At 47.9% G+C, this 12,550-nt stretch overlaps 1 protein-coding gene across 1 annotated transcript in view; it reads left to right on the forward strand.

Annotated features, from left to right (window-relative positions):
• LOC139235398 (zinc finger protein 850-like) overlaps positions 1–12,550 on the forward strand; it is a 182,766-nt gene that overhangs the window by 150,294 nt on the left and 19,922 nt on the right. The window contains exon 6 of the mRNA XM_070866532.1: positions 2,810–3,002. Coding sequence (XP_070722633.1) covers positions 2,810–3,002 — 193 coding nt within the window. The remainder of the gene's footprint in view (positions 1–2,809; positions 3,003–12,550) is intronic.

Genomic DNA, 12,550 nt, shown 5'->3' on the forward strand with positions numbered 1-12,550 from the left:
GACATTAGCTCCTTTATTGTAGTTCCAGAGTCCAGGTACCTCGTGGGTGGCCTGCTTATATACTGTGCTCCCAAGGGTGCTGGGATCCCTTGGGACTCCAACAGGTAGGCCCTCTGGTGGACAGGTGTGATGAAGGGTATAAGGAGTTAAATACATAACAGTAATGGCATAAGTTAGGAAACAAAAGATGAGTCTAGATAGGACGTGAATGGCAGAATAAGTACCAGTTGCCGTGGGAAACAGTACTGATTCGATTTTACCACCTCTCCATGTTGTTCCTGCCAAAGAGCATCACTTCACACTTATCCGCATTAAATTGCATTTGCCATGTGTTTGCCCATTTCACCAGTCTGTCTATGTCCTCCTGAAGTCTGCCTCACTATTTACTACATTGCCGAGTTTTGTATCATCTGCAAACCTTGTAATTGTACTCCATATACCCAAGTCCAGGTCATTTATAAAAAACAAGAAAAGCAATGGTCCTAATACCGATCCCTGGGGAACCCAACTGCATACCTCCCTCCAGTCAGAAAAACACCCGTTCACCATGACTCTCTGCCTCCTATCCCTTAGTCAATTATATACCCAAGATACCATCATCTCTTTAATCCCATGTGTTCCTATTTTCCGAATATGTCTGTTACGTGGTATTTTATCAAACGCTCTTTGAAAGTCCATATATACATCAACTGCACTGCCTTCAACAATCCTCTCTGTTTCTTGGTTTAAGATCATAAGAACATAAGAAATAGGAGCAGGAGTCAGCCATTTGGCCCCTCGAGCCTGCTCCGCCACTCAATAAGATCATGGCTGATCATTGACCTCAACTCCACTTTCCTGGTCGATCTCCATATCCCTTGATTCCCCTAGAGTCCAAAAATCTATCGATCTCAGCCTTGAATAGACTGAGCATCCACAGCCCTCTGGGGCAGAGAATTTAAAAAATTCACAAGCCTCTGAGTGAAGAAATTCCTCCTCATTCCGTCTTAAATGGCATACCCCTTACCCTGAGACTGTGCCCCCTAGTTCTAGACAGTCCAGCCAGGCGAATCAACCTCTCAGCATCTAACCTGTCAGTCCCCTTCAGAACCTTGTATGTTTCTATGAGATCACCTCTCATTATTCTAAACTCGAGAGTGTATAGGCCCATTCTACACACTATCTCATCATCAGACAACCCTCTCATCCCAGGAATCAATCTTGTGAACCTTTGTTGCACCGTCTCCAAGGCAAAAGGAGAACAAAACTGTGCCCAGTACTCCAGGTGTAGTCTCACCAAGGCCCTGTACAATTGTAGAAAGACCTCCTTACTCTTATACTCCAACCCCCTTGCAGTAAAGGACAATGTGCCATTTGCCTTCCTTATTGCTTGCGTACCTGCATGCTCACTTTCTGTGTATCTTGCACGAGGACACCCCAAATCTCTCTGAACACCGATGTTTAAAAGGTTCTCAGCATTTAACAAATATTCTGTTTTTCCATTCTTTCTACCAAAGTGAATCCCCTCACATTTCCCTACATTATACTCCATCTGCCACCTTACTGCCCACTCACTCAGTCTATCTATAATCCCTTTGCAGATGCTTTGTGTTCCCCTCACAGCTCACTGTCTCATCAAGCTTTGCATCATCAGCAAACTTGGATACATTACACTCGGTCCTTTCATCTAGGTCATTAATATAGATTGTAAATAGCTGAAGCCCCAGCACTGATCCTTGCGGCACCCCACTAGTTACAGCCTGTCAACCTGAAAAAGACCCGTTTATCCCTACTCTCTGTTTTCTGTCCGTTAAACTATCCTCTATCCATGCTAAAAATTACCTCCAATCCCATGATCCCTTATCTTATGTAATAACCTTTTATGTGACACCTTATCGAATGCCTTTTGGAAATCCAAATATACTACATTCACTGGTTCCGTTTTATCTATTCTGTTAGTTACATCCTGAAAAAATTCTAATAAATTTGTCAAACACGATTTCCCTTTCATAAAGCCATGTTGACTCCACCTAATCATGTTATGATTGTCGAAGTGCCCTGTTACCACTTCCTTAACAATGGATGGCACTATTTTCCCGACGACTGATGTCAGGCTAACTGGCCTGTAGTTCCCTGTTTTCTCTCTCCCTCCTTTCTTGAATAGCAGTGTTATATTTGCTACCTTCCAATCCGCAGGGACTGTTCGAGAATCTCGGGAATTTTGGAAGATCAAAACCAATGCATCCACTGTCTCTGCAGCCCCTCTTTTAGAACTTTAGGATGTAGGCCGTCGGATCCAGGGGATTTGTCGACTTTTAGTCCCATTAGTTTCTCTAGTACTTTTTCTCTACTTACATTAATTTCATTAAGTTCCTCGCCCTCATTAGACCCTTGGTTCCCCATCATTTTTGGTATGCTTTTTGCATCTTCTACTGTCAAAGTACTCAACCAGGCTAGTCAGGCACGATTTGCCTTTATCAAATCTGTGCTGACTGTCCCTTATTAACCCATACTTCTCTAAGTGAGAATTAATTTTATCCTTGACAATGGTCTCTAGTCGTTCGCCCAGCACTGACGTTAGACTGATTGGCCGATAGTTACCAGGTTTGGCCCTCTCCCCAATTTTGAACAAAACTGTAACATTTGCAATCCTCCAGTTCTCTGGAATGGGTGATCAGCCATGATCTTGTTGAATGGCGGTGCAGGCTCGAAGGGCCGAATGGCCTACTCCTGCACCTATTTTCTATGTTTCTATATGTTTCTATAACCACTCCCATATCCGAGGAGGATTGATAAATTGTGGTCAGAACCTCTGTTATCTCCACCCTAGTTGCCCTCAGCAACCTAGGACCGGGTGACTTGTTAACTTTCAGTGATGCCAACCTCTTCAGCACCTCCTTTCTATCCTATCCAATATCGCGACTGCCCTTCCTCTACTTTGACATTGGACCAGAAATTGCGGTCGGAGGCTTCCCGCAGGCAATTGCCTCCGACCTGAAACATTTCTACAAACTTACCTCGTGGTACCGGGGGAGTGTGGGATTCCGGAGGGCAGGCCTTCTCTTCCCGCGCTGCAGAACACGCTCCCGTCCTCCAGGTTCCCACGCAGAAGATGCAGTCACGTGTGACTGCTCAGCCAATCAGGTACAGTATTCTCAATTAATAGCAATGGGATCTCCGTATCTACGAGTTCTCATTGCTATTAATGAGAAAAAAAAAACAAACACACTAAACACCAAGATAAAAAATAAAAACCACACCTCACATAATTAAAATTAATTGAAATTAAAGTTAATAAATATCTTAGAGAAAACATTTTTTTCTGGGTTTTTGAAAAGTTTTTTTAATTATGGTTTAAAATAAATTTAACGTAGTGCGTGGGATTTTTAAAAATAAAATGTGTTTTAAATTTAATTAAATTATATTTTTGTATGTTTTAAAACTCTTACGCCTGTAACAGTGGGCTTTTTTGAGGACATTTGCTGGGCTAGATATGGAAAAAAAAACAGTAAAAGGGAATATTATTTGAATGGGGAGAAATTACAACATGCTGCGGTGCAGAGGGACCTGGGGGTACTTGCATGAATCCCAAAAAGTTAGTTTGCAGGTGCAGCAGGTAATCAGGAAGGCGACTGGAATGTTGGTCTTCATTGCGAGAGGGATGGAGTACAAAAGCAGGGAGGTCCTGCTGCAACTGTATAGGGTATTGGTGAGGCCGCACCTGGAGTACTGCGTGCAGTTTTGGTCACCTTACTTAAGGAAGGATATTCTAGCTTTGGAGGGAGTACAGAGACGATTCACTGGGCTGATTCCGGAGATGAGGGGGTTACCTTATGATGATAGATTGAGTAGACTGGGTCTTTACTCATTGGAGTTCAGAAGGATGAGGGGTGATCTTATAGAAACATTTAAAATAATGAAAGGGATAGACAAGATAGAGGCAGAGAGGTTGTTTCAACGGGTCGGGGAGACTAGAACTAGGGGGCACAGCCTCAAAATACGGGGGAGCCAATTTAAAACCGAGTTGAGAAAGAATTTCTTCTCCCAGAGGGTTGTGAATCTGTGGAATTCTCTGCCCAGGGAAGCAGTTGAGGCTAGCTTATTGAATGTATTCAAATCACAGATAGATAGATTTTTAACCAATAAGGAAATTAAGGGAGAGGGCGGGTAAGTGGAGCTGAGTCCACGGCCAGATCTGCCATGATCTTGTTGAATGGCGGAGCAGGCTCGAGGGGCTCGATGGCCTACTCCTGTTCCTAATTCTTATGTTCTTATGTTATGTAAGTCCGCAATCTTGCCCGTGCACCTGTCCTCGCTCCCGTGATGCGGAGGATCTAAGTCGGAAAAGCCCTGCCATTAGCGCTCCGGCGCAGCTCACGCACGCTGATGACATCATCACTGTGCGCGCCGACCCCTCATCGCCCTGCACCGAACCCACTGCGGCCCGCGGGGGAAATTGCCGCAATCGGTGCGAGACGCTGTTGTGGCTGGGGTGCCCCGGCTGCTCTTAAAGGGGAGGTGCCACCGCAGCGACATCTTTTTTGTGTCGGGCCGACTTTTCAGTCGGCCCAACAATGGTGGCCTCTGGTCCGGTGGGGCTGCCACATCATAGGCAGCCCCTCGACAATCGAGGAAGACTTGCTCCCGCTCTAAAAGCGAGTTCTCAGGTGACTGAACAGTCCAATATGGGAATTACAGTCCCTGTCACAGGTGGGACAAACAGTGGTTGAGGGAAGGGGAGGGTGGGACTGGTTTGCCGCACGCTCCTTCCGCTGCCTGCGCTTGCTTGCTGCACGCTCTCGGCGACGAGACTCGAGGTGCTCAGCGCCCTCCCGGATGCTCCTCCTTCGCTTAGGGCGGACTGGTCTTTGGCCAGGGACTCCCAGGTGCCAGAGGGGACGTTACACTTTATCAGGGAGGCTTTGAGGGGTGTCCCTGAAATGTTTCCTCTGCCCACCTGGGGCTCAATTGCCGTGTAGGAGTTCCGAGTAGAGCGCTTGCTTTGGGAGTCAACAGGCCGGCCGGCACCTCCTCTTGGCCCGTTGGCGGCTCAGATCGCAGCGTCCCTCCCCTTTAAGAGAAGCGGAGAGACATTGTGACGCAGTGCCTAGACGGCGCTGGGTTAGCGCAGTCAACGTTTTTTTGGAACAAAGAGCCCAAATTCGCACCCACGTCCTAGCACAAAAACATCTGTCTGCAAGTTGGCCGCCCCAAACCCAGCACGGGGCAAATTCGGCCCCTCTGTATTTAATACCTGACATTTGTCTTAAACCTCCTTGTTCTGTTCGGTTTCAATTTCTACTTTCTTTGTCGTCCAGGGAACTCGAGTTTTGGGTAAGGACATTAGAATTAGGGACAGGAGTCAGCCATTCGGCCCCTCGAGCCTGCTCCGCCATTCAATGAGATCACGGCTGATCTTTGACCTCAACTCCACTTTCCTGCACTGTCCCCATATCCCTTGATTCCCCTAATGCCCAAAAATCTATCGATCCCAGTCTTGAATATACCTTGAATAGGATGCCCCATCTTTGCTCGTGACGGGAATATGCTTGGATTGTACCTGAACGTTCTTCCGCCTTGAAGGCCCGCCATTGCTCATTCACTGTTGCCCTGGGGCAATCTTTGTCTCCAGTCCACCTGTGCAGGGCCCCTTCTCAGGTCACTGAAATTGGCTCTCCTCCTTTGATTTTTCTTTGATCCTTTCCATAACTATTTGGCAAGCCTAAGAGAGAAAAATCTGTCATTAACGTTAGGACGTGCCGATTTACAACAAGTTAGCCATGGTGGGCTGGATTTTCGGTTTTGCTCATTTCGGGGCGGTAAAGGCGGCGGGACGGTAAAGTTTGCGCCCGGGAACAGTTTGCGCCTCAGTCAGGAAAATTGGATGGCTGGGCCCTGAGTGTGGGGTGGAGCGCTCAGGGAGGCAATGCACACCTCTCTTTTAGGGCACCAGGCCAGCTGAGCATGCGAAAATCCCAAGCTAAAGAACCTGTTATGTCTGTAATGCATTTATGAATGACTCCACGAGGCAATGTGTTGTACTCAAACTGTTGTGACCTTGGTCCTTCATTCGCAACTCCAGAGTGAGGCACAAGCTTGGTGGGCAGCCTTTTATACTGGGCCCTGCACACCTATGCAGGTGACCCTCAGGTCTCCCACCGCAGTGCCCTCTGGTGGAAAGCCTCTGCCACAGGGACAGAAAACCCCGGACTCCACTAGTTGCACCCTCTAGTGGTGCCAGCATAGTATATACACAGTGTAAACCTTATTGATAGTACATCATGTAACAAGTCTCCATCTTATGCAACTATACATTGACTACACAGAGAGCATATCTATCGTCTGCATATATAACAGAACTGACCCGGGAGTGCTCTAAGCGAGGCCTGGGGAAAAAAATAAAACCTGGGAAAAAAAACACCCAAAACATTCCCAATACATAGCCCACGCTACTGCAACATAAATCGCAAAAAAAAACAAAATGAAGAAGCAATCACACTTACCTGTGGTGGACATTATTTACCACACTGCAGCCGGTATCGGTCGGACCGCCCGCTTTCACAGACGGTCATACAGGAGTCAAAAAGCGAGCCGCGTCGCAACCATGGAACATTGCACACCAGCTCGCCTCCTCTGGGCTGTAGTGCCGAAAACCCCGGCGGGGCGCTGGATGCCGACCACCTGTCCAGAAGAGCTCACCGCCGGCTTTGCCGTCCCAACCGGGGCGAAAACAGAAGGGGACAGCTGCGGAAAATCCAACCCTGTGCCTCACAGAGACACCATCATAGGCAGTCCCTCGGAGTCGAGGAAGACTTGCTTCCACTCTAAAAGTGAGTTCTCAGGTGACAGGACGGTCCAATGCGGGAATTACAGTCTCTGTCACAGGTGGGACAGACAGTGGTTGAGAGAAAGGGTGGGTGGGGAGTCTGGTTTGCCACACGCTCCTTCCGCTGCCTGCGCTTGTTTTCTGCATGCTCTCGGCGACGAGACTCGAGGTGCTCAGCGCCCTCCCGGATGCACTTCCTCCACTTAGGGCGGTCTTTGGCCAGGGATTCCCAGGTCTCAGTGAGGATGTTGCACTTTAGCAAGGTGGCTTTGAGGGTGTCCTTGAAACATTTCCTCTGCCCACCTTTGGCTCGCTTGCCGTGTCGGAGTTCCGAGTAGAGCGCTTGCTTTGGGAGTCTTGCGTCAGGCATGCGGACTATGTGGCCTGCCCAGCGGAGCTGGCCGAGTGTGGTCAGTGCTTCGATGCTGGGGATGTTGCAGGATCTTGCGAAGACATCGTTGGTGGTATTTCTCCGGCGTATTTCTGAGGTGTCTACTGTATATGGTCCACATCTCTGAGTCATACAGGAGGGCGGATATCACTACAGCCCTGTAGACCATGGGCTTGGTGTCAGATTTGAGGGCCTGATCTTCGAACACTTTCTTCCTCAGGCGGCCGAAGGCTGCACTGGTGCACTGGAGGCGGTGTTGAACCTTGTCGTCGATGTCTGCCCTTGCTGATAATAGGCTCCCGAGGTATGGAAAGTGGTCCACGTTGCCCAGGGCCGCGCCGTGGATCTTGATGACTGGGGGGGCAGTATTGCAACTTAGCAGCAGAGTAATACATTTTGCATTACGTGGTATAACGCTGCTGTCAAAAACTGCATAGCCTCTGAGGTACTTTGAGCAATGCCATGGGACAGTAGAGCGTTTTACAAAGGACGTGACTGCTGCCAACGACATGGATGTAGCTGCAGGCACAGTTCCAGTGTTTGTTTTTTAACCAGATGGCGAAGTTGAGCATGCATCCTGCTTATATGATAGGAAAGATCTTAATAAAAAAGAGAAACACAATAAACTTGAGCCTGGATTGCGAAAGGGAAAAAGATGCATTTCTTGATCATAACATTATTTCCAACAAGGGAGAAAAATCGCGATAAGACACCTGTAAACAACGAGGATGTTTATTGAGCCAATCCAACGGGAATGTTTTAATATTCGTTTGTTGTATTTCATGGAATCATAGAATCATAAAAGGTTTACAGCACGGAAGGAGGCCATTTCGGCCCATTATGTCGGCAAACAAGAGGCTACCCAGCCGAATCCCACTTTCCAGCTCTAGGTCCGTAGCTCTGTAGGTTACGGCACTTCAGGTGCACATCCAAATACTTTTTAAATGTGGTGAGGGTTTCTGCCTCTACCACCCTTTCAGGCAGTGAGTTCCAGACCCCCACCACCCTCTGGGTGACAAAATTTCCCCTCACATCCCCTCTAAACCTCCTACCAATTACTTTAAAGCTATACACCCTGGTTGAACCCTCTGCTAAGGGAAATAGGTCCTTCCTATCCACTCTATCCAGGCCCCTCATAATTTTATACACCTCAATCAGGTCTCCCTTCAGCCTCCTCTGTTCCAAGGAAAACAAACCCAGCCTAGCCAATCTGCCTCATATCTAAAATTCTCCAGTCCAGGCAACATCCTCGTAAATCTCCTCTCCAGTGCAATCACATCTTTTCTGTAATGCGGTGACCAGAACTGCATGCAGTACTCTAGCTGTGGCCTAACCAGTGTTTTATACAGTTCAAGCATAACCTCCCTGCTCTTGTATTCTATGCCTCGGCTAATAAAGGCAAGTATTCTGTATGCCTTCTTAACTACCTTATCCACCTGGCCTGCTACCTTCAGGGATCTGTGGACAAGCACTCCAAGATCCCTCTGTTCCTCTACACTTCTCAATGTCCGACCATTTAATGTGTATTCCCTTGCCTTGTTAGCCCTCCCCAAATGCATTACTGCACACTTCTCCGGATTGAATTCAATTTGCCACTGTTCTGCCCACCTGACCAGTTGAGTGATATCTTCCTGCAGTCTACAGCTTTCTTCTTTATTATCAACCACACGGGCGATTTTAGTATCATCTACAAACTTCTTAATCATACTCCCTATATTCAAGTCTAAATCATTGATATATACCACAAAAAGCAAGGGTCCTGGTACTGAGCCCTGTGGAACCCCACTGGAAACAGCCTTCCAGTTACAAAAAACACCCATCGACCATTACCCTTCGCTTTCTGCCTCTGAGCCAATTTTGGATCCAACTTGCCACTTTACCCTGGATCCCATACTTTCGTGACCAGTCTGCCATGTGGGACCCTATCAAAAGTTTTGCTAAAATCCATATACACTATATCGTACGCACTACCCTCATCGATCCTCCTGGTTACCGCCTCAAAAAATTCTTGCCTGTGGTTATTCTCATATCGGAGTCTCCACAGGACTACAAATCTTAACTGTACAGATGGATAATATTATATAAGACCATAAGAACATAAGAAATAGGAGCAGGAGTCGGTCCTACGGCCCCTCGAGCCTGCTCTGCCATTTAGTAAGATCATGGCTGATCCAATCACGGACTCAGCTCCACTTCCCCGCCCGCTCCCCGTAGCCCTTTACTCCCTTATCGCTCAAAAATCTGTCTATCTCCACCTTAAATATATTCAATGACCCAGCCTCCACAGCTCTCTGGGGCAGAGAATTCCACAGATTTATAACCCTCTGAGAAGAAATTCCTCTTCATCTCAGTTTTAAATGGGCAGCTCCTTATTCTGAGACTATGCCCCCCTAGTTCTAGTCTCCCCTATCAGTGGAAACATTCTCTCTGCATCCACCTTGTCAAGCCTCCTCATAATCTTATATGTTTCGATAAGATCACCTCTCATTCTTCTGAACTCGAATGTGTATCGGCCCAACCTGCTCAACCTTTCCTCATAAGTCAACCCCCTCATCTCCGGAATCAATCGAGTGAACCTTCTCTGAACTGCCTCCAATGCAAGTATATCCTTCCTTAAATACGGAGACCAAAACTGTGTGCAGTACTCCGGTGTGGCCTCACCAATACTCTGCACAGTTGTAGCAGGACTTCCCTGCTTTTATACTCCATCCCCCTTGCAATAAAGGCCAACATTCCATTTGCCTTCCTGATCACTTGCTGTATCTGCATACTAACTTTTTGTGTTTTGTGCACAAGGAACCCCCAGGTCCCTCTGTACTGCAGCACTTTGCAATTTTTCTCCATTTAAATTATAATTTGTTTTCTACGTTTTTCTTCCAAATAATAAATGGACTGTGCTTTTGAAGTGTAGTCACTGTTGCAATGTAGGAAAATAGACCACGACCTCAACATGCGTCAGTGACTTCAGGGGAGAAAATGCGTGCAGAGTGAGAAAATAAATGAGTCAATGATTGGGTCCAATTTTGGGCACCGCACTTTAGGAAGGATGTGAAGGCCTTAGAAACAATACTGCAGCTGAGGCCGAACCAGTGTTTTATAAAGGTTCAGGTAAAAAAAAGCTTATGGGAGCCTGGGCTTCATGAATAGAGGTATAGGGGCCGAAATCCAGGGTTCGGATAAGGTCCGTTACTGCCGTTGTGTGGCGGCCATGCGGCGGAGTCAAGTGGCCACCACGTTGCAGTCCATTGGCCGCCACGATCCAAATCCACCTCGGGGATTTTTCGGGCGGTCCCCTCTTCTGCCCCGCTGCTGCCGACCGCCCCAAGCGCCTCATCAAAGCACGCACCGCCGCATCTCCATCGCGCACCCCCATCCCACTCCGCGCGGAATTTACCTCCAGAAACCCCACGAGCCACCACGCGGTGCCCCCGACAGCTTTCTCTGTCGGTGCGCCTGGTTTTCTGTGTGCAGCCGCCGTGTTTTTTTTTGCCTGCCGACTGCCCGATCGGCCCGACAATTATGGCCCCCCCGGGCTGGGCCAGGCCGCCAATGGGCAGCCTGACACCTCCGCTTGGGGGAGTGCAGCGAAGGTTCACCAGACTGATTCCCGGGATGGCGGGACTGACATATGAGGAGAGACTGGATCGACTGGGCCTGTACTCACTGGAGTTTCGAAGGATGAGAGGGGATCTCATCGAAACTTACAAGATTCTGACGGGACTGGACAGGTTAGATGCGGGAAGAATGTTCCCAATGTTGGGGAAGTCCAGAACCAGGGGACACAGTCTTAGGATAAGGAATAAGCCATTTAAGACTGAGATGAGGAGAAACGTCTTCACTCAGAGAGTTGTTAACCTGTGGCGTTCCCTGCTGCACAGAGTTGTTGAGGCCAGTTCATTGGATATATTCAAGAGGGAGTTAGATGTGGCCCTTACGGCTAAAGGGATCAAGGGGTATGGAGCGAAAGCAGGAAAGGGGTACTGAGGGAATGATCAGCCATGATCTTATTGAATGTTGGTGCAGGCTCGAAGGGCATAATGGCCTACTCCTGCACCTATTTTCTGTGTTTCTATGAAACCCTCCCTAGTGGCCAGTGGCCGAACCCCCAAAAATCACTCATTTCCCCTTTAAATGAGGGGAGAGACGTGGTGACGTACACGTGCACTGGCATCAGTACCACTAAGCTGACCGACTCCTTCCCGCCCCCACTTCCGCTCCTCACCAGCACTTACTGCCGTACGTCCGCCCCCATTATGACCGACTTCTGGTCGACTCCCAAAAAATTGCCATAGAAGTGAAAATGGATCAAGAGTCCACCTCGTCGGACCCGACGGTAAAAACATCTGAAAAAAAAAGTAGGCGCGCCAGCTTTTTGGCGGGCCTGAGTTTCAGCCCAGTAGAGTATAAAAGCGTGGAAGTTACGACGAACCGGTATAAAACACTGGTCCGACCGCACTTTAGGAAGGATGTGAAGGCCTTAGAGAGGGTGCAGAAAAGATTTACGAGAATGGTCCCAGTGACGTGGAGAGACTGGAGAAGCTGGGCTTGTTCTCCTCGGAGCAGAGAAGGTTGAGAGGAGATTTGATCGAGGTGTTCAAAACCATGAGGGGTCCAGACAGAGTAGATAGAGAAATACTGTTCCCATTGGCGGAAGTGCTACTTCCCGAGCTGCTGGATCTACCTGTTGGCTTTCCCATCAAGATTATACTAAGTACTTCCTTTCTGCTGGACTGTCTGATTTCCCTTTATTCAATGTTTTAACTATAGTACGGACTAGGGCCTGCCTCTTACGTAAGTCACACTTCTTACAGGCTAACAATAGTAGGATGACGAAGATGACTCTTTGCACTACAACCAGTATATGTGACACCAGTATAGTTCGTGTATAAGTCCTTTCGAGCCAACATTTTCTCAGTGTTCGATTTATGCCCTGCCTGGGTATCCTCTGTTTCTTCTATCTTTCCTCCACTTGGGGTCTTCTCTATTCTGCCGAATTTCTGCCCTGCCTGGGGTATCCTCCATGTTGTCGAATGGTGTCCACTTCAGTCGAGTTTGTTTCTCTTTCAGTTCGAGTATCGGTTTTCCTTGTGGCCCGATGGCCTTCGTATAACCTCCTCAGGTAATGTCCATCATTGTCCCATCGATCTTTCCTTCTTTAGCTCAGGGGTTATAATAAACCCGTTTATATCTGTCTTGTCAAGTGGAGTAAAGCAGAGGTCAATATCCATAATGGTGCATGAGGTGTTCCTTTCTTCATTTCAGTTGCCGTGGTGCTCACACATCAATCTCCATATCCTGGTGGATCAGCGATAATTTAGTAGTCTTGTGTTAGGGAGGTGATACTCAAGGTGCAC

The sequence above is a fragment of the Pristiophorus japonicus genome, chromosome 23, assembly GCF_044704955.1.
Source record: "Pristiophorus japonicus isolate sPriJap1 chromosome 23, sPriJap1.hap1, whole genome shotgun sequence".
Taxonomy (NCBI): Eukaryota; Metazoa; Chordata; class Chondrichthyes; family Pristiophoridae; genus Pristiophorus; species Pristiophorus japonicus.